The following is a 22436-nucleotide window of genomic DNA, read 5'->3' as shown; positions in this document are numbered from 1 at the left end:
GGCCCAAGCCTGCATGTAACAAACCCCGGGCAATGCTGCTGGGCCTTGGCCTCTCCTGGATCATCGAGGGTGGGAGCTCAGCGCCTGCTGAGGGCTCTTAACTGTAGGTGTGCGGGGTTTGGGGTGGGGTCGCAAATGTGTAGATGAATGAGTACCTAAGAACCAGGGGAATGAGCAGCAGCAGGCCTGGGCTCCCCCTTGAGATGGAGAACAGGCACAGGCCTTCGGCAGACACGGGTGTGGGGGCAGCAGGGGCACTGTGGGTGCCCTCCCCACGGCCTGTTTCCCTCTTTATTTTCCAGAGTACAGCATCCAGAAGGTTTCTATAAAGACTTTTTGTTTTTATTGCACATCATATAAAATGAACTGCACTGTATTTAAAACAGACAAGACGTTTGCAAGGACGCAGAGACCCAAACAACTTTTCTTCTTTTCCAGCCCTCACCTGCACTCCACAGGCGGCTACAACACATACTGGTGGAACCAGTTAACAAAAAACGTGCTTATTTTGGGGGCTTCAGAGCTGTACTGGGCCTTCTGTACTGTCCAATTCAAAGACTGCTGGTGACAATGACAGGTGTCTGGGCAGGACAGCTGGGCCAGCAGAGCACCTGGGGCCTGGCAGTGCAGGGCCTGTGGACAGCTGGTCTGCTGGTGGAGGCTGGGATTACAGCCCAAGTGCTGAGAAGGAAGACATGGGCAGGGGCAGCCTGGACCCAGACATCCACCTCAGGACACGGACACCTGTGACTGGTGGGCAAAGAGAGTGGAAGATGCGGCTGAATCAGGCCTTGCCCTGGCCAGCTGGCAGTGGCCCACCCCCTCCTGAAACACATGGGGTCCAAGGGGGTTAAAGGGAGACCAACTGTGGGCACCAATGGAGGGAGGGGCCAGGGCCCCTAAATCCAGCAGATGACACACTCCAAAGGCCACTCTAGGGTATGAGGTCAAGAGGAAGCTGATCTGGGTTGGTGCTGCCGTTATTCACAGGGGGAGCGGTGTGGTCAGAAAGCTCAGAAACACTGTGGGGGCCTGGCTGGCTGACGGAGGCCGCAGACCCTCACAGGCTGCTGATGGCCAGGGGTTGGGGGCGGGGGACAGGCCCACGGGTTCTGACCCCCGTCTTCTTGCCCACGGGCTGCCGTCTCTTCCTCTCAAGCTTCTCCTTGCGGGCGGCAGCTGTGGTGAAGGTGATGCACTGGGTGTCTAGAAAGTCCAACAGCTTCCCCGTGGCCACGTGGATGCCTTGATGCTTCAGCTCGGCCTGTAGCTCTGCCAGCTCCAAGGGCTGGTACAGCAGGACCTTGCGGTAGAGGGCTGGCTTGGAGCAGATGTAACGCCTCACGGCCTCCTCTGTGGCCGCTACCTGGATGGCTGCCTGTGAAGCACTGACACCCTCCTCGTCCTCCTCATCTTCTCCTGCAGACTCCAAGGCCGCTCCAAAGTCACAGGAAGAACTGAAAAGAACCAGACAATAACATCTAGCAACACCCCTTCTTTCTGGCCTCCACCCCGAGACCAGGAGCCTCTTTGAAGGAAGGAGTGTGTTTCTTTGTCCCCTGTGGAGCCCGGCCCGTGGACGACCCCCAGGGCAGTAGGAAGCCCCAGGCTGCTGTGTCCCTGGCACTCTAGCCGCCGGCCTGAGTGGGATCGCACCCTCAGCCAGAATCTAATGCCGAGGGCAGCTGTGCTAGGCTGGCCCTGCTTGTGAGCGAGGACGTGGGAGCCCCAGAGGTCTGCCCAGGAGGCCCACAGGGGGCTGACCTTTAACCCCACCTGGGTCTCCGGTCGTTCAGACCCAGAGACAGTTGGGATTTCTGAATGTTGGCCATCAGGCCTCGCTTATGCCAATTCTCAAAACTCACTTGTCAGAGGACCTACAAAGCCACTGGCCCTGTCCTTCCATCTGGTTACCTTTGTGAGCTGCAGGAGCTGTCACTGCTGTCTACAGAGGTGGCCACGGATTCCTGGGAGGCCGGTAGCTGGGTGTCACCATCAGGGCCTGGAGGGCCCTCCTTGGCTGGTGACGTGCTCAGGGCAGGGACGCTTCCACCAGGCTGCGTCTTTTGATGTTGGGGGCCCTTGGTCTTAGCAGGTCCCTTGGACCTTTGGGGAACGGGGCCAGAAGTGGCCTCCAGCTGGGTGCGGCCAGCTGCCCTTGAAGCCTTAGAGGTCTTGGTGGTGTAAGTCTGGCTGCAAGGAGCCTCCAAGGGCACCTGTGAGGACTGGATCTCTTCCTCGGAATCTGACTCCAGTGTCTGGTGAGTGTACTGGAATATCTCCTTCAGTTTCAGGACCATTTGGCGTTTGGGCAGAGGGCGGACCCCAAACCTGAATGGGAAAACAGGTGAATGTCAGCAAAGAGCAAACAGGTATCAACTAATTAAACGAGTGGCTTTATGTAACTGAATCTTAAATGCCTGACTTATGAGCATTCAGAGGTCGGTGTCTATCCTGCATACCCACTGAGCTGACTCAGGAATATTCCAGAAGGGCCATTCCCCCTGAGTTCTGAGTGGTGGTGGTAGCAGTGACCTCCCCAGTGTCCAAGGCAAACAGGAGAATTCATTGGAATGTGAGTTTTGATATTCTTTTAAAAAATCAGGTCTCCCTCCTCAGACTGTTAAGGCAAGGGTCCCATTCCCATCCACATGGCACATGGAGGCCTGCCACCTGATGGGTGACCTGGAGGAGTGTCATTTCTTGGCCCTGAGTCACCTGGGGAACAGTATGTGGAGAGCTGGGAGTCACGCACGCCCCCCCACCAGCCAGAGGCTCCTGCCACCAGAGCCTAGGGTGCCGTTCTGCTCCCCGCTTCACTAAGCCTGGACAGAGGCGCAGGAGGGAGGGTCTGCTCAGAGCAAGCTTTCCAGAACAACACCAACCTGTCCAGTTCTTTCTTCAGCACCGGGGTCTCCATGATGGAATACCTTGGCATTGGGGTTATGGGCACTTCGGGGGGCAAGTTCTTCTTCCGGTTAGCACCTTCTGGGTAGAACAAAAGAAACACGTTTCAGCACGAGGGCCCTGGATTTGCCTCTTCTGACCCTGATAGTGTCACTTAGAGAAATGCTGCCCTCGCTCCAGGACAGCAGTGATGTCCACCCTTCACTGTTTGACTCTGGAGTCACGTCTTCCCATTGGAAAGCATCACACAGCACATGGTGAGGGCCACGGGCTTACACGGTGCTGATGCTGTGAAGGGCTCGAAAGCAGGTAGGCGGTTGCCAGGGGCTGGGGTGAAGGGGCAGTGGGGCGACTGCTAATGGGATGGGATTTATTTTGGGGTGATGAAAACATCCTGGAATTCGACAGTTGTAGAATACTGTACTAAAAAGCCATTGAATAGTACATTTGAAAGGGTGAATTTTATGATATGTGAATAACATCTCAATAATGCTGTTATTTAAAAAAAATCAGTATTTTAAAGGCAACTTAGGGACAACTTAAGTACATCTGGACTTTGGTTCTTATCCTTTTTATGAGCATGGAGTCCTTTGAGATGCCAATGAAAACAACAGGATCTGTCTTGTGAAAAATGCACAAGATTCTTTATTTCATTTCAGAGTCTGTCACCCTCATGAATCTCCCCTCAGATTCTGACTAAGGTCCCCTGGTCTCAGGTCTCCTGCAGTGGTTCTCACACACCACCTGGGAACCTGTTAGAAATGCAAATTCTTGGTCACACAGCAGACCTCCTGAAGCAGCTCTGGGGTAGAGCCCGGCCACGTGTGTTTTAAGAAGCTCTGCAGGCAATTCTGACGCCCACTTAAGGCTGAAAGCACTGGTTAGTGATGCCCAGCTGGTCTAAGATTTTAGGGGGACATGAAATAGCAGGACACAGGCAGATGCTCCGCCCATAGGCTCTGCTTCCCTGTCACCAGTCACGGCTCAGTGTCGCCTGGTCCCTTCCCAGACTCTCCCTGGATCAGTCCAGCTGGAGGGGGTAGCAGTGGGGCAGCAGCACCTCAAGGGGCCGACACCAACCGGGGGCCTTGATTTTCCCGTGACTGAAATGAGGTGGGAAGTGGGGTCCCTCCACCAGTGGGGCCAATAGGGCTCACAGCAGACCTCCCACACTCACCCCATCTGGTCTTTTGAGATGAAATTCACATAACAAAATTTTAAAGTGAACAGTAGCACTTAGCACATTCAGTGTTGTGCAACCACCACATCTTTCTAGTTCTGAAACATTTCATCCCCCAAAGAAAATGCCATGCTCGTCACTCCCTGTTCTCCTCCCCCACCCCCAGCCCCTGGTGATCACTCATCTACTTTCTGTCTCTATGGCTTTGTCCATCTGACAATGTTTCATATAAAAGGAATCATATAATACGTGGTGGCCTTTTGTGTCTGGCTTCTTTCACTGAGCAGCATGTTTTCAAGGTTCATTCTGCTGTATCTGTGTCAGTGCTTTGTTCCTTCATATGGCTGAATAATATTCCACTGTATGTATGGATGGACCACATTTATTTATCCACTTATCAGCTGATGGACATTTGGGTTGTTTCCACCTTTTGGCTGTTGTGAATATTGCTGCTGTGAACATTTGTGTATAGGAGTCCTGATCTCAAATCCTTTGAATGTATATGTAGGAGTGGAATTGCCTGGTGGTAATGGCAATTCTGTGTTTGACTACTTGAGGAACCACATGTTTGCTCTTAAGGTGCACCTGAGGTGCCTGTCACTGCCTCTCGGAGGTGCTGGTCCACTATTCTGGAGCAGAGCCACAGACAGGGATCTTTAACAAGTACCCAGGCGAGCCACAGGATGCAGGCAGGTTTAGGAAGCCCTGACTTACTGGCTAAGGAGTACATGTTTGACAGCAGGCCGATCCTCCCCAACTGCGGAGTGGGGTCAGGCAGGCAAGGGGAGGGCTGGCCGCGGGTCAGCAGGCCCTTTAGCATCACTGCCCCGCGCTGTCGTTACAACCCTCCACACCCCTTAGTGTAAAACAGCGTAAAAGGCAACACCCTCCCACTACTCACTTGGCGTCTGTAACTCTTGCAACTTCTGGGCTCCATGCACGCTCGGTGTCTGGGGCAGAGGAAGAGCCTCTGGCGACTTCTGTTCTTCTCCATCCCAATCATCCCACAGAGCTGAGTTCAGAAAGCTCAGCCTGCTGCTCCCAGGGGAGCCAGCCCCAGGGGATTTCTCTTGAGCCTTCCTCTGGCCAGTGCAGCTTCCTCGGATGGGGGTGGTGCCCAGCAGTGCTGGGGGGCGGCAGTCACCGCTGTCTGGGGCCCCCTCCACCCTACTGCCAGGGCTACTGGTGCTCAGGGGACCGGTCCACTCGAGGTTCAGGTGGTCGATCGGAATTGGTGAGAGGGGCTCCACGTGCCAACACCAATCGTCGGCTGGAATCGGGGGGTCACTATCCGGCAGGGGGATGTTGCTCGCCTTCCGGGAGGCCACCTCCTGCTCCTCCTCACTGTCCTCAACCTCCACCACTTCACTCGCAGTGGCCTGAACCCCTGGGCTCGGCGCAGGCGGCGGGTGCCTCTGGAACTGCCCAGTGAGATCAGCGAGGCCTCCTGAGCCGGGACGGGGAGCCAGAGGAGAAAAGTACTGGTGGCATCTGGGGTGGGGACTGGATGGGCTTCTGCAGACCTGCCTTCTGCTGTCAGGGCTTCCAGGAGCGACGGGGCTCAGGAGTGAGGATGATGTCTGAGGCACAATGACCGAAAACTTACTCATGGCTTCCGGTTCGTCCCTGGTCTCTAACAGGGCCCTGGGCTTGGGCTGAGCCAGTGGGTCTGCTGAAGGCCTGGACCTGAGGCCTGTGATTTGGGTCTGCGATGAACAGTCGCGGCTTCTGCTAGCCAGTGGGGTGGCAGGCACCAGCCATGAGGTATCTGTCATGCTGTCCTCGTTGCCACTGATCTTGGGGTTGCAGAACAGCTGGGGGGTCCCTCTGCCCCCGACAGAGCCCCGGTTCCCCAGCGGTCCCTCCACCTCCTGCTGTAGCGTGGGTTCTCTTCCTGGTGGGCTTTGGGAAGGTTCCTGCTCCGCATCGAGGTCGATGATGGAAAACAGCTCAGAGGACTTGGTGCTAACTTCAAGAACTTTCCTTTCTTCCGAGGGACCGTTCAAAACTGACTTTATTTTGATTTGTTCCAGCTCCAGTTCTTCATCTGAATCCAATAAAAGGATAACCTCATCTTCTCTGTTCACGCTGGATGGGGAGTTCTGAGACCTGGCACTCAAGCAGCCAGGTTCTGACTGGGTTAGATCCATGGGTGGCGACTTTTCTGGGGAGATCAGTACCCCTTTACCTCTGTGTTCCAACACAGAACTACATTCCTTGTCTTTCTGGCCTGGATCCTTATGTGACATGGGAAGGCTTCTGGCCCTCTTTGGCTTCAGTGATGAGTTCTGAGAGGCCACCCTGGAAGCCGTGCCCTGCAACTGGGGTGTTGGCAGGGACAGGTCACTGGTGTGACGAGAACGAAGATGTGGCCGGCAGGGACTCCTGCCTTGATGGGGCTGTGATGGGAAGAAGGGTGAGTGTGAGGGAGGTGCCTGCTGGCGAGCAGGGGGATGGGAACTCTCTATCTCCCTTTCCCATACGGTGCAGTTTCCTTCCTTGCGATCACTTGTCATCTGGGAGGGTTCAGGGTATCCGGCTTGAGGCAGTGAAAAGGACTGTTCATCATCATCATCAACTGAGCACAAAATGGTACTTTCCTGCTTCTCTGCCCGACCCCGGGCAGGGCTGGAAGAGTAGGGAAGAGCCAGTGCTTCCTCTGGGGACTCTGCTTTCTCCTCCCTGTCTAAACCCTGGTCCCCGGGGGGCAGGAGCGTGGACTGTCTCATGTTTTTCCATTTGTCTGGGGCCTCATCTCTTCCTTGCCCAGATGATTCCATCTGCTCTGCATTTTCTGACTGTTCTTTATTGCGAACACTTGTGAGGATTCCCTCAGAAACTGGACCGTCCTCCCTGAGCTGGTCAGCTTCTTCCTCCATGGCTGGAGGTTTCTCCCACTGGAGCAGCTTTCGCTGAGTAGCTGCAAATTCATAAATTTCTTCCATCTCTGCCTCATTCACCTTTTCTCTGTCTTCTTCTCGGCCCTCGGATTTCAGCAGAGCCTCTGCTTCCTCCTCCTCACCCCGCCACACTGACCGCAGGAGTTCTTGGAAAGTCTCCACTCTGCTTTCACAATCCTCGTCTTCCTGCTCCTTCTGCTGTCCACCCTCTGCATCCATCAGGACAGGCACCTGTTCGCACAGGTGAACAAGCTCAGTCACGCCAAACCTGCAATGGGAAAGCCATGCATCACCCCACCCTGCGCAGAGGCGGCAGCTGGGTGTTCAGGTGCGGAAGGCTCAGGGCAGGAGCCCTCAACGGGGAGGACGGCGGTGACTCACCCTGGCCTTTCCCCTGCTGCCCTACGGAGACGGTTCCCGTGCTCATGCCCAGCTATGCCCCAGGCTGCTCAGTTCTAGAAACAGAGCCTTCAAGGAGGGCCAATAACCCTGCTGTGCAGGCCCAAGTGCAGGCTGAGGGGAGATGGCAGGGATGGGTGGTGCTGTGACCGGGAGAGCATCCAAAGTGCTTTGACTGATGCAAACTGGGACACCCAAACCTGTCACAGGTCAGCCAGGGCCACACCAGCCTGCCACCTGCTTGACGGCTCTGTGGTCTAATCGGTACCTTTGAAACTCCAGAGGCTGAGCCCATCCTTCCCAATAATGCACCTGAGAGGTGAACAAGGTTTCATCCCAGAGGCCCTCGAGCCTTATCAGGAAGTAAAACACCTATTTTTGCTGAGCTACCTGCCACCTCTCCTGAGATACTGGTGTGGACAAACCAGGTAGGTGCAAATTCATGGGAGTTAGATCAAGCATCCTACTCACTTCCATTTTCTGGGACTTGGAAAAGGACAGCTGTTGTTCAGCTTTGGTGGCAGAACCACCAAGGAGTGGCAGTGTTTGGGGGCTGAGGTTGGGACCACCCTCTCATCATGCCCAGGGATTGAAAGCCACGCGGCCCTCCTCAGCCAGCACTTGGCTCTCCTGCAAGTGTTCATTCTGGCCAGACTTCCAGTCAATACACCCTGTTCAAGGTCACCACCGGGTATAAACTGGGGATTAAAAGGTACAGGAAGGACTCAGCCCTGACCTTCCCACGGGCCATCAACCAGATAATCCTTGTCAGTTAATGTCAAAAGCTGTGAAGTAAATGGGAAGAACAATCCGGACCTGTGGGCCAGAGAGCTCAGGTCAGGGGCCAGTTGGGGAGTAAGGGCAGTGTCCGCAGCATAGAGATAACGCAGAAACACCCGGGCGGCCTCAGCGCTGACGTCACTCAGCAGAACGCGCTGGGTCCTCATGTCACCATCTTCTATTGCAAAGAAGCCTTCACTGTTTACCTGAGGGAGAAACGCATGCAGAAGAGTTACCAATCGGACAGTCGCGACTTGGGGCGAAACAGACTTCAGGGAGGTTCTGGGAGCCTCTGAGCTTGTCCCAGGACAGGTATTAGCCAGTGTCGCTCCATTTAGTTGGCCAGGAATTCTGCAGGTTAGGCCACAAAACTTGTCTGCTTCCAAAATCAAGTCAGTGATAGATGCTCAAGAACCCAGTCAGTCCCCTCTTGACAGGCATATCAAAGGCGCTAGAACTTTCTGAGGAGACTGACAGCAGTTTCTGGGATTCCTGCAATGTGATGTTCAAGTCAAATGCACAATGGCACAGAAATGTCGCAGTAGCTCGACCTTAACAAGGTTGATTATAAGACTTTACAATTATGCAAAAAGAGGAAAAGGAAACAATTCTGGGGAGAAAAGGATTTTTATTCAACAGAACAAGAAATCTGATGTTTCCCAAAGCTTATCTCCTCATAGAGCTTCCTGACCTCAAACCTGTCTTCTCCATAGAAGCATAACCTTGATGGCAACAGAGGAAGAACATTCCAGGACAGTGGGAGGAGAGCCAGGGTTGGGGGAGGAAAGGGGGCAGGAAGACAGAGGGAGAGGCAGGGCACAGAGGGAAGAAGAAGGGAGGAGGGAGAGGAGGGGGGAGGGAAGGGGGTGGGGAGTCAGCTTGACTGCACACTTACGTGCTGCATGAGAAGTGGGCATCGGGCATAGAGCACAAACTTGTGGGCATAAAGCACCTCCCCGCTGTCCATCTGAAACTGGATGTCGCTGAGGTGTGGGTTGTTGACCATGGCACCGAAGTCGGCCACCAGCAAACCGAGGGCGAGCTGAAATGAGAGGGGGAGAGCGGCCACGGCCACCTGTCGCCCGCCTAACTGTGCAGGCCCAACTGATGGGGTGCAGGTGGCCAGTCAGGGCCTCGTGCTGCTCCCCACAAGGTCCAATGTTGGGCTCCACCTTTAAGTTACCTTTAGGCCCTTAGGGACACGGAACAGCAAAACCCAGTCCTTTCTAAACATCTCCATCACACCCAATTCCCTGGCCTAAATGGGAGCCCCAGCCCATGGAGAGGTGTGCTTGACAGCCTCACCAGGACGCGACGGCAGCATCAGCACCTGCTGAGGGCTCCGTGGGCCAGGCAGTGTGTGGCCCCACAGGAAGCTACCAGCCCAGCCTGCCGTGACAGATGGGACCTGAGCCCAAGCAGTTACGGGGCCGGCCGAGGAGCTCTGTGTCCCTCTCTGACACGTGCCATGTCTCCAGGGAGACCTTGGCGAGAAGTGCTTGGCTGATACCAATGCACTCACGGGATGACACCCACCCCAAGGAAAACCCAGCTTCTAACCCAATTCGCCAACAACACAGAACACAAACTATTAGCTGGAGGCCTCCAGGACTCACACATGAGGGCACAGCAAGTCCTGAATGAGTGAATGGAACTTTGACAGATGGATGCACAGAGCCGTCGGCTGAAGTGAGGCACCCTCACTGAGCAGGCCCTCACCCCAGGCCCCAGGACAGAGCAGGCTCCCAGGGCCAGGCTACTGAGGTGCCCCAGGGTTCAGCAACAAAAGGGACAACAGCCTCATGGCAAAGCCCCGCTCAGTTCAAAGGCGGTCAAGGGGATCAGTGGACTCGAGCAGGGGCCTGGAGGCTGGCAGTGAGCTGGCAGCACTGAACACAGCAAGCCCTTGGGCCAAGACCATGGATGGAGCCAGGACGGGGCCAGACATTCTTACCGAAGCCTGGCCGCTCCTCTCCAGGCACTTCTCCTTGGCTGGCAGGACAAACCCAGTCAGTGGAAGGCTGCTGGGCGACAAGTCCATTCCTGAGAGGAGGATTCGCAGGTTAAAAGAACAGCACCTCCTGGCAACATCAACCACCAGGGAAAGAGCATCACCTGGGCTGACCCGAGGACATCTTCATGGAAAGCAAACTGCCCACAGACCACCTGCACCACCCCCCACTCCCAACAGAGAGGGACTTGGGAGAGAAAGAGCCCTCATGACCACTCGTTCTGGCAAAAGGCTCTGTCCTTAGTCAAAGTTGAAGGAAGACTGTGACAAACTCACCTAAATCACATTCACCTTTGAGGAAAAATGAAAGCACCTAGTGAGACTACATTCTCCCTGTCACATGGGGATGAGCCCGGCAACATCGGATCTGAGCAGCTGTCACGGCCCTGGTCCCAGGGAGGAGAGGCCCCCATGGCCAGTGTCTCACCTGTGGCCCCTCCTGAGCCGGCCGGGCCCCCGCTGCAGGGCCACGGGCTGGCGCTCAGCCCCTCTCCTGCCAGGTCCAGGAGGTCCTGCAGGGCCTGATGCTCCCTCTGGCTGGCGGAGGGCGCTGGGCTCAGGGGTCTGTGGCCCACAGGGCGGGTGCCATGGACGGCAAGGGGTGTTTGCATGCCAGGCTCTGGCTTCTCAGGCAGCTCCAGTGGCAGCGTGGGCTCCTGTGTGAGGCCCTGAAAGAAGTGGGAGAGCCAGAGTGAGCGTGTGGACTCCACAGCAGGCTCCCCAAGGGTGTGAGCCCCAGCCCAGAGCGACCCTGGGAAGCTTGTCACCATTGCCACCTGTCAGCAGGCTCGTCTGTCACGGCAGAGGCCATGCCTGTGGCCTCCTCATTGGCAGAAGGGTTCCCAGGGCCCCCGCCCTCCTAGTATCATCTGAATTGCTTCAAGCGGGTGAGTACCAATTCCAGACACCTGCACAGACCAGTCTGCTTCCTGCCCCCCATCACAAGCAGGTCATACCCGGCCCGGGAGAAGGCCCTGGGACTCTGCATTTTAAACTCTCCAGGAACATAACACACTTGGGAACCAGTGGTCTCCCTGTTCCTACCAGGGGAACCATCTGGTTGCTGCAAAGAAAACACACTGGACCACACACAACGCTCCTTGGCTTCCCCCCCACTCCCATCTTCCTCCAACTTTCTGCCGCCACCCTCTCTCCTGAGCCCACCCGTGCCAGCTCGGAAGGGAGCACACCTCGGCGGGCCGCTGGGGCACCAGGGGAGGGACCAGGCTGGCCGTGTAGAAGGATTCCAGAGCCCAGGCCCCGGTCAGGGCGCTGCCCTCCCACAGAAATTTCTGCTTTCCTCCAGGTGGTCGAAGACCCCGCCTGCCCTTTTCCAGCTCTTCCTTAAAAATTCTGCTCGCAGGAAGCGGTGGCGTGCCAGACAGCTCCAGCTCCTCTGCCAAGAGCTGGGCCACGCGATCCTCCATCTGTCTCCCTGTGGTCTCCGCGTCCTGGACTAACAACTGCGGGGGCGTAACGGGGGCTTTCTTCTTGCGACTTTTCTTCTCTAGAGCTAAACAGAAGCAACACGGAGTCATCCTCCCCCCGAGGCCCCCAGCTGCTCCTTTAGCGGCTGCCGTGCAGCGAGGCTCCCCCGGCACCACCCTTGACCACACGTACCTGCTCCCGGTCTCGTCCTCTCAGAAAAAGCGTTTCCCAGCCTGAGTGCCGCCGGCACAGCCTCCTGCTCCATCTCGGACCGGGACAGAGCCATGGCCACCAGCAGGTCCTCGGACGGCGCCTCGGGCTTGGCGACCTTCCGCCTCTTCTGCGGCTCCTTCTTGGCAGTGGCTCTCTTCCGCTTCAGACCTCCAGTGTGATCCCTGAGGCTTAAAAGGCAGCCACACCGAAAGGTTAGTGAGGCTAGAGGTGCGAGCACTTCCTGTTCTGAGGTGGTCCCCACTGGACCCGAGAGGGGTCACCCTTTCTCCTTGGCAGGGGGGGCAAGAGAAAAGGGATTAATGTGCAGACAGAAGCATCAACGGCTTCTGTACTCAGTCACTGAGCTCACTCTGTGCCTCACGTGAGCTCGTCTGATCCTGGGCCATGAGTTCAGCACAGTCCAGACACGGGAGGGTCTGGGTCCTTCCAGGTGATGCTGCCCAGCAGGGTTCTTGGCAGACACACAAAGCCGACAGCAGCACCCGCATACCCCAGACGTGGCCAAACCCTGCCGGTGGAGTCAGCTCTCCGGATTCCACCCACTTCTGCCCATCCATACCTCAGATGCCCTGAGGCGGACCCAGCCACATTGGCCGTGAAAAGATCCCTTCCCTCCTGCGGGGGCCCTAGGGCGGCACCTCTGCCCAAGGCCTGAAAGGCCTCCCAGGTTAGGCCACCAATATGGTCAGCTGACTCAGAGGTCAACGTGCAGCATGTCATTTGGGTTGGAGGATATTTATTTAAAGGACTTTCTGGCTGGAGAGGACCTGCACTGCCTGGTGAATTCCAACAGTCTAGGCGAGAGGTGGGAGGTAAAGGTGAGACAGATGGAGATTGCAGACCCAGGACCACCTTCCCTGCACCTCAGGGCAGTGTGCAGGAAGCACCTCTGGTTTGGGTAAAAGCTCGTGCTCTCCACCGGGCCAGGGATGGCTCCGGAATCTCAGGTATCACCTCAGAGATCTCAGCGAGCCCTAATTCAGTTCCAACCTCCTGGGAACCCTGCACGATAACCACAGCCTCCAAGACGGGAAGGAGCCACCCTAACCTCCAGGCCCTGCTGGCAGCTGCTGCAGACTGTACCTCGGCCCAGTGGGCAGGGCCTGGGCTGAGCTGAAAGCACGCAAGGGGTGCAGGAGCAAGTGGGGTGCTCTCACCAGCATGTGTGCCCTGGCTGGGGAGCTCTGACTACCCCAGAGTCAAAATGCCCTGGGCTTGGCCGTATGGCAGGCAAGGCTCTTCGTTTGCTGTGGTTTTCTACTCTAACAACCTTCCAGAAGGACCCACACACATCCTGTCTCACTTCTTGGATGTATTTAAAAAGCAGATATATTTTATCTTGAGTAGGTAGCTTCAGTCTAGTCCTGCCAAAAGGCAAGCAATGGCTTAGATGACATCTATTCTAAGGACATAGGGCTTCTGAATCTGTGATGCTAGTGTTGATGTGCTAAAATACGGACAGGCTTGCAGCTAAGAATCGACCACCCAGTCTCAGCACTGGCCCCCTTCAGAGGCCCATCACCTGCGTGCAGGCAATGGCTGGAACAAACAGAGGCACTGCCCTTGGCCTTCCCTTTGCCCTCAAGAGCTGCCGAGGGAAAGAAGTCCTGAACCTACAGAAGTCCAGGGCCCGCGCTACTCTGTTCCCTGTAACACTGGGACCTACCCAGGCATCCACAGCGGCAGAGGCGATGTGGAGGGAAGCAACCCTCTGCCACTTGTTTGCCTGTGGCTTGCATGCCAAGCACTTGTTTCTGGGTATCAGCAAGGCCTCCTATTCAAACACTTAAGCATTTAATTCATGCAAAAAAATAGGCCTATGGTCCTGTCTCATCAACTTGTTGAGCTATGCTGAGTAATCTTACATTAATAGTATGAAAATCGGACTACACTGAGCTGGAAGCCATGCTGTACCCCACACGAAATGGATGAGGTGAAGAGAATGATCGAATTCTTAGCTGCTCAGGATGGTGGGGATGGGAAAATCTCAGGAAGGCCCTCGTGGAAACCAGTCTAATCCAACTGGTCCATTTCAAAGCCTCCGACGATAGAGATCTGTCCCCTCCTCAGTCCCTGTGGAGACTATGCCCAATTTCCTCCCAAAGTATTTCATCTTCAGAATCAGAGAGGGGTCTGTTGTCCTCCAACACTACAAAAGGCCTTTTTTCTTTTTTTTTTTTAAACAAATCAGAGTACTTTGATTTTTCTTCCTTTTCATCTGACTCACCTCGATGCCAGTGTGCCAGAGGCCCCCTCGGGCTGAGCTGTCTGCAGCCGCACGGCCTGGAGCAGGAGCTGCGGGCCGACCTCCATCTTCACCGCACACTGTTTCAAGTGACTGATTCTGCTCTTTGGGGTGAGAAATGGCTTGCCGCAAATTGGGCATTCAGGGATCTGAGGCACAGAAGGTCTCAGTGCCTTTTCAGCCTCGTCCAGGCACCTGGAGGAAGACAGCAAAGGTAGAAGAACCACCCTCCCTGGTAATATGATCGTAGATAGGGATTCATGTCAGCGTGGACGTGCTGTGGGACAAAGCCTGTTCCCCCTGAGCTGATCTCTCCACACAGCCTACAGTCAGCCTCCAGACATTGAATTCAGGTTTCTGTTAGCAAAGGTGTCTGAAGAAAGCAAGGATACACTAAACATAGAGTCATGGGGGTAACCATATGGCACAGTGATTCTACTCCTAAGTATATGCCCCAAAGAGCTGAAAGCAGATACTCAAAGGACTTCCCTGGTGGTCCCAATGCAGGGGGCCTGGGTTCCATCCCGGGCTGGGGAACTAAGATCCCACATGCCGCAACTAAGCCCGCGTGCCACAACGAAGAGCCCACACGGCCAAAATAAATAAATACATTTAAAAAAACAAAAAAACAACAGATACTTAAGCAAATACATGGAAAGCATGTTCACAGCAGCTCTATTCATAAAACCCAAAAGGTGGAGACAAATGTCCACCAATGGATGAATGAATAAACGAGATGTGGTCCATCCATACAGTGGAATATTATCTAACCTTAAAAAGGAGAAAAGCACTGACACAGCTACAATATGGATGACCCTTGCCAACACTCTGCTGAGTGAAGGAAGCCAGACACAAAAAGCCATATATTGTGTGAGTCCACTTATGTCCTGAATGGGCAAATCCACAGAGACATAAGGCAGATCAATGGTTGCCAGGGGCTGAAGAAAAGAGGGAAATGGGGGTGCCTGCTTAATGGGTCTGGGGTTTATTTTGGGGGTGACGAGATGTTATAAAATTGACCGTGGGGACTTCCCTGGTGGCACACTGGTTAAGAATCCGCCTGCCAATGCAGGGGACACAGGTTCGAGCCCTGCCGCGGAGCAACTAAGCCCGTGTGCCGCAACTACTGAGCCTGCGCTCTAGAGCCCGCGAGCCACAACTACTGAGCCCATGTGCCACAACTACTGAAGCCCGCGTGTCCAGAGCTCGTGCTCTGCAACAAGAGAAGCCACCGCAATGAGAAGCCCATGCACCACAACGAAGAGTAGCCCCTGCTCACTGCAACTGGAGAAAGCCCGTGCACAGCAATAACGACCCAACGCAGCCAAAATAAATAAATAAATAAATTTACAGGGAAAAAAATTGTGGTGATGGCTGCACAACTCTGTCAATATATTAAGTAAACACGATTTTATTGTTCACTTTAAACGGGTGAATTGTATGGTATACGAATTATATCTCAATAAAGCTGTTTAAAAAGAAAAGCAAGGATAGATTGACACCGATACTGAGGTACTATCTCAAGATTCCCACCATGGCCACAGGAGCCCTGGAGCTGGTCACACCCACGGGAGAGGTGACCACAGGTGACGGCCGAGCTGCTCCTACCGGTTCACATGCTGCTCCCTCCGTGTCACAGTCATAGCCGAGAGGTTCTTTTGACAGATCTGGCAAAAGAACAACCCCTTCTCCTCCAGGCTGTCGTTGTGTGTGGATGCCCGTTCTGGCCCAAACTCATGCTGGAGGGCCAAGGCCACTGCAGCGTCGCTCTCTGTGGCAGGGAGCCTGGGCCCAGACCCTGTGGAGGCACAAGGACCCATGAGGACCAGCTTATCCTCAGATGTCAAGGAGCACAGACACTGGGCGTATCGTGAGGAATCCAGACCTGGCACCACTTGGCTCATGCGTGGCCCCATCCAGGGAGACTGGACACCTAGTGGGTCCCTGAGAAGGGTACTCCTTAAACTTTAACAGGTACAGGGACCCCCAGAAAGCTGGTTAAAATGCAGGTCTGGAGGCTGGCACTCTGGGGGCCCAGGTGGAGCCTGAGATTCTGCATTTCTGACAACTCCAAGGCGAGGCTGATGCTGCTGGTCCAGGACCATTCTCTGAGCATCAAGGTACTAAAGAACTTGCCTTTCTTTTCCCATCTCTGCTAAAGTTGGCAACTCTGGGCATTCCAGGTTTATAAGGCTTCTATTCCAAAAAATCTAAGTTTTCTCTTCAAAGCTCAACCTTTCCTACTACTCTGACGTTTTCTTGCCCATCCTAGAAGAACCAGGTCAGAGTGAAATGCCATTTTCGGTTTTTCTCAGCATCAGACCAGAGGATGGACTGACTCTAATCTTGAGATGGCTCTCAAGGTGGTCATGCCCACTGCTGCAGCCCTCTGTCACATCTGACGTTGCTGGAGCAGACCCTCGGCACTCATGAGGGATATGCCCTGAGAACAAAGCCAGAAAGCATCATACTTCATTTTGGTCAATGTTTTTCTTAAACAAAGAAATGGTTTATCTCTCCTGAGTATTCCTGGGTATGATGTGATGATTTATGGAAACAACTGAGTCGCATGTACGGTAGCTGCTGGGCTTACGCAGTGGCTGAGTGACTCCTCTGCACCCCTTGGTGCCACGTGGACCAAGGACCAACGCCACAGCAGATGTCACATCACTATGTCACCTGCATGGACCTCTGGGGTAGCCTGAGAATCCTCAGTAATCCTGAGGTGAAATCTGCAGGTACAGTACCAGGAGACTATGTATTTACTAGCCGTCTGTCAATATAGTTTTTTCCTATTTCTTTTCCTTTTGTATATTTTCACCAGGGATGAAAATTCCTATTGTTTAGGGGATAAAGTGCAGTACCACCTGACATTACAAGCCTCAAGAGGTGGTGTAACATGCAGTGCACGGCACTTCCCTGCAGGAAAAGGTTAAATGACAGCAGGAGGAAACAAGCAAATCCAGAAAGGGGGGAATTTTAAAAGACAATTGTCCTGGACTTTTCAAGAAGTTAGTATCGTGAAAAAACAAGGACAAGACAAGGGTACTGGTCTAGAGTCTAGACCAGAGAGACTACTGAGCCACAGCCACACGTGTGTGACAAATCCTCATTCAGAAAGAGAAGGAGTCCAGCTACAGAAGCTATCCTTGGGACAACCAGGGAAATCTGAATGTGAACTGATACCAGGCAGTATTATGGAATCACTTGTGTTTATGGTATTGTGATTATATAGGAGAATCTAGGAGTGAAGCGTCATGATGTCTATAACTTGCTTTCATATGGTACAGAAGAAACGTATATTTATAGAGACAAAAAAATGTATGGCAAAATGCTGACAGTTGTTAAATATAGGTTGAGGGCATAGGGACTTCATTGTAATATATTTTTCTGACTTTTATGAATGGGAAAATTTTGTAACAAAAAGTCAAAATAAAAAAAAGAGGAAGCTGTACCTTGTCAAAGAAGCTAAATGAGAAATGACCCAAGGGACCCTCTGTTCTCTGGCCAGACGGAGTGGCAAAGGTAGAGCGCCACCCCCAGCAGAGACGCAATGAACACGGGCTCCTTCCTGACTCCCTTCCCCGAAAGTCAACCCTGTTGGGAAGACAGAGGACTCCCATCATACCGTTCCCCGCCATCATCTCTTGAGGGCCCTCTGGGACGTTTTCTTCAAGTGCAGCCTCTAGGGAGCACCCTTCTGAACCGTGTTTCAAACGCTCGGGGTCTGCTCTCTTGAACTGCTGCATTCGCTGTAGCACCAGCTCTGCCGCCCGGGGTTTGGAGGGACTGGGCACCATCGCAGTCAGACAGGAAGGAGGGGGCTGGGAGCGGCTGTCAGGAGTGGCCTCTGGCAAGGAGGAAAACATTCACATGCATCAGTTCTAGCCGGAGGAACCAAAGACTCTTCCAAAGTTTCAAACACCTCAAGTTTCAAAGGGGTCCTTTACTGACTAGTTTAGGTTTAAGTCTTAAGTGTGAATAGTACTGATTGTTTTTTGGTAACCTCACTGTTTGTGGTAATATAAATACCCCTGTCATAAACATCTATGACAGGAGGGGGCATGGGGAGTGACTGCTATTGAACATGGGGTTTATTTCTGAGGTGGTGAACATGTTCTAAAATTAAGTAGGGGGGATGGTTGCACGACTCTGTGAATATACTAAAATCACTGAGCCATACACTTTAAAAGGGTAAATTTTATAGAACGTGAATTGTATCCCTATAAAGCTGTTATTAAAGAAATATTAATGACAAACACTTATATCTTTCTAGGTCAGAAGTTCTCCTTTAACTTGGTGTCTGTAGATGACCTCCAGGGGGGATCCACGAAGCCCCTGAAGTTATATGTCAATTTTGCAGGTGTGTTCGGGGGTGCAGTGTTCTGGGGGAAATCAAGCATAGCTTTCACTAGACTCTCAAAGGGAGCATGAAGACCAGTAATGTTTCAGCAACATTAACGAAGCCTTACAACGGTTTCTTTACCACCACTGCACTGGGAGGTCATGCTGACCACATATTATTTAAGATCAGGAAGTGAAGGTGAGAAAAATTTAGAAACAGAACTCAGGAGCCCAAAGATCTTGTGCTGTATTATATATGCAAGACTGGTTTTCAGTTCTGCATGAAGAATGTATGCTAACCATATGGTTTAGTACACCAAGGGCAGCAGAATAAGAAAGCTGCTTTAAACGAACAAACCAAAAAAAAAAAAAAAAGAAGAACAAGAAGAAAAAGAAAAGAATAAAAGGTGTTTGGAGGAGAAAGGAAGGACCAGAATATTCTCCTGGGACTCAAACCCACACGGCACCCTTGTTCTACCTTTCAGCAGCCTAACCAAATTGGCTGGCCCACTGCAACTTAACCACTTTGGAATGAACTCAAGAAAGTGAGAGAAAAAAAAAAAGAAAGAAAGTGAGAGAAGCAGCATTATTTTCATGTTCATGTAACTCATGTCAACTGAGTGATGTAAACATTAATAGGAAACTGAAAGAGAAAAGGGTCCCAAATATATCATGTAGAAAATTCACACAGGTTATATTTTTTATGACTCTTGTTTAAAACAGGAGTTGGCAAACTACGGTCCTCGGGCTGGCTGCCTGTTTTTGTAAGTGAAGTTTTACTGGAACACAGCCCATTCTATTACATACCGTCATAGGGAGTTGAGTAGTTTGCGACAGAGACTGTACAGCCCGCAAAGCCAAAAAAATTTACTAGCTGGCCCTTTTCAGAAAGTTTTCCGACCCCCGGTTTAAAATAGTACAAATCACCTCTGGTTTCCTCTCTGGAAAAGTTTTGGCAGCTATTTCAGCTGGTTACCTGTCTGGGTGCTCCATGCACTGTCTTGGAGCACAGCAGAAGCATGCACGCTTCCCTCCCCATTTTCAGGGGGAGCAGGTTCACTCTCTGGCCACTTGGGTGCCCCTTGCTTTTGAGTCCGCAGGACCTGGCTGCCAGAGCGAGTTTTCCTCTCAGCGGGGCCTTGAAGGGTTTTGCTCTTGGAAGCAGTTGGTTTGGTCCTTTTCAGTTTGCTTCTTATCTGGGTACTGTTTGAGGCCTTTTGTGTCTTCCTTTCCCCCGACACTTCCTTGGGGCCATTCTTTTTCACCCTTTGGAAAAAGCTGGCACAGAGTTCCTTAAAGTCATCGTCTGACTCATCCATCATCTGACGGGTTTGAAGGCTTTCAGGCTGGTCTTTGGAGGAGTGAGGGTCAATCTGGGGGCATGTGGACAGATGAGAAAGTGAACCCGAGTGTGAGCCTAGCCAGGCCTCGTTCGCACTCGCAGCTTCATTATGGTTCCTCCCTACTTCTCACTGAGGTACCTGGAGAGTTTGCACAATTGAGCAGGAAGTACTGCTCCCCCCTCCATAATGATTTAAAATGTCTTTCTTCAAATTGAACCTGTGTTAAACAGCACGTTTAAAGCTTACCTTTATTAAAGTTCACAGATGAGAGCTTCTGAGAGTACATGTGACCTTGGTGCTCAGGTGATTCTCCAAGATCTCCACGGTGATAAAGCACATTTGATTCATTTAATTTTTCACTCGTGGAAAACCAAAAGCATCTAAGTGTAATTAGACAGATATTGTCATTTTATGCCATTTCTTCCAGGAAGGTACAAGAGCATGTGGGGTATGAGAAAAGTCTCCAGAGGAACAATACCCCTGTCAAATAATCAGCTATAGCCTGGTTAGCACAAACTAACTGTCCTACAGGCTACCACAACACAACAGGGGAGAGGGATCTAAAAACCTGTCAAAGCATGTTCTTCCACAGGCAGAAAAATGTGTGCATCTTGGAAGAGTATAGTTTTATTGAAGCCTAGGGAATAAATCCCATGAAGAGCAGTCACCACAGAAACAAGATGGCCCCGGAATCCAGAAAAACTATCTCTTAGGCCTGTGCTGGTCCAAGGCCTCCAGCTCTCAGAGGCTCTATCAGCAAGCAATGTAATGAGAGAGAGAAAGAGAGAATATGCACTTGAACGCTCACGAAGAAACAAAAGATAGGAACATAGCAGGCTCTCTTTCACTGATACAACCAATTTTTCCAAATCAGAAATAGGTCACTTTTCTCCATTCTCTCACCCCAGCAACTCTCCTAACTCAGGTGACTAGAATGCTGCTCATATGCAAAGGTTGGGCCTTGTGGGCATGATTATTTATATTGGCACAGTTTAGTGGAATTCAGAAATCAAAACTGAATAACCCAGTGGTAGAAAGTTCATTTCAAATACCATAATTAAATCTCCACTGTCTAAGTAATCCAATTAATCACCTAGTTTTCCAAAGCTGGGCAGACACACATACCTAAAATCTACTTTGCATGGCTGGCTCATTCTCATCTTACATCTCCTTAGAGAAGCTTGCTCTCCGTTTTTATCTAAGCGAACCCTCTCCACTCCCATTATTTTCTATGATTACACACTGTTTTCACAATGGCACTTATCACAAGTTATAATCACATGTAATAGGTTTATCGAATGCTTACTGTATGCAGGCAGTGGTCCCAAGTGCTTTACAAGTCTAACTCGTTTAATACTTACAACAACTCTACTGGGTACAATCTATTGACGCCCTTTCTTTACAGCAAGGAACCAGGCACAAGAATGAGGAACTGACTCAAATTGACACAGCTTTTCAAGTGGCAGGGCTGGGATCAAATCCAGGCAGTGTGATTCCAGGGCATCAGCTCTTATATTTTTATTCATTTACTTGTTATCTGTCGCCTACTAAGCTCAAAACTTCAGGAGGGCACACACTCATCTCTATTTTGTATTCTCGTTGGCTGACAAGGTGCATGACTTGTAATAAGTGCTCGATAGTTATCTGTTGAATTAATTAACTGCAAAGAGTTTGGTACAATAGGGAGCGAAGAGCAAAGTGGTGGGAGAGGAGGCTGCAGGGAGAATCCGTGTCCGAGCGCCTGGGACGTTAGGCCAAGCAAACTGTTGGATGTGGGAGCTAGAGCAAACTCCACCCTCCACATTGCCTTGAGTCGCCACATCTCTGCCCATACTACTTTAAAACGGTGCATCTCCTATACGTGCTCAATCAGTATCTGCTGAAGGAAGTAATGGATCCTACGAGACGGCAAGTTTCCAGAGGGCTGGGGACTGTGCCTACTCAGCTTTGTACCTACCGCGGCCGGGCTCACCGCAGACGCTGAAAAAAAGAATGGGCAGTTGCGGGGCTGACCCCCCGCCTCGCCCAACCCGGTGACACACGGGTTGTCACCTGGGGAAGGGCTGCCAAGGACTCTGGCGGCTATAAAGACAGACGGCGAATTCCGATCGCTAGTCAGACCCCCGGGCTATGACCCGTGGGTATCCGGATCCCCCCAACCCCCCTTCCGTTCAGACAGCCCTGGGCTCCTCCACCCAAGCCCGGGTCCTGCCTCTAACCGCGGCTGGCGGCGGGCGAGAAAGCCTCTTCGCCCTCAGAAGAGCGAGAAAGGCCCGAGGTGGCTGTACCTCCTCTCCCGGGTGCAGACTCCCGGCCCCGAAGCCCGGCCCCTCCTACCTCCGGCACCGCCGCAGCACCTTCTCAATGGAGACCAACGCGCCTGCGCATGCGCCGCTTGGCGCCCCGGCGGCGAATTGCGTCTGCGCAGGCGCAGAGCGTTCCACAAGGCTCGCTTCCCATACTCCTCCGCGGCCCGGGCGGACGGCAGAGAGCCTGCGGACATCGCGCAGGGCGGGACTAGGTGGAGCGCGGCGCAGGAGAGCCATGTGGCTGCGTTTCTAGACGGCGCCCGGCAAAGTCTATTAAGTGTTGAGGAAGAGTTGGGGTGAGTTTAGGGCTCCGCCGCAGTTTTAAGTTGAAAGTTGGTTGCACCACGGTTCACACA

The 22436-nt window shown here is 52.7% G+C and overlaps 1 protein-coding gene across 5 annotated transcripts; it reads right to left on the bottom strand.

The window, feature by feature from the left end:
- Positions 1-320: 320 nt before the first annotated feature.
- Positions 321-22175, bottom strand: SLX4 (SLX4 structure-specific endonuclease subunit). Of its 5 annotated transcripts, none has more exons than XM_060078083.1 (16): positions 22109-22175; positions 20018-20151; positions 19405-19909; positions 17713-17934; positions 15693-15882; positions 14067-14279; positions 11798-12006; positions 11368-11690; positions 10605-10845; positions 10121-10209; positions 9062-9208; positions 8203-8372; positions 4989-7255; positions 2886-2988; positions 1915-2331; positions 321-1457 (listed from the first exon to the last, which is right to left on the bottom strand). In XM_060078083.1, exons 3-16 carry the CDS (start codon positions 19748-19750, stop codon positions 1061-1063), a joined length of 5334 nt encoding a protein of 1777 aa, XP_059934066.1. In that variant the 5' UTR covers positions 19751-19909; positions 20018-20151; positions 22109-22175; the 3' UTR covers positions 321-1060. The 5 variants fall into 5 exon arrangements, with proteins under 5 accessions (XP_059934066.1, XP_059934063.1, XP_059934067.1 ...); XM_060078080.1 differs by having other exon boundaries at positions 19405-19801; XM_060078084.1 differs by having other exon boundaries at positions 2886-2985; positions 19405-19801.
- Between the last annotated feature and the right edge of the window lie 261 nt (positions 22176-22436).

Source organism: Mesoplodon densirostris, chromosome 16, assembly GCF_025265405.1.
Source record: "Mesoplodon densirostris isolate mMesDen1 chromosome 16, mMesDen1 primary haplotype, whole genome shotgun sequence".
Lineage (NCBI taxonomy): Eukaryota > Metazoa > Chordata > Mammalia > Artiodactyla > Ziphiidae > Mesoplodon > Mesoplodon densirostris.
The sequence above is the reverse complement of the archived record's forward strand: the minus strand, read 5'-3'. Positions and strand labels throughout refer to the sequence as shown.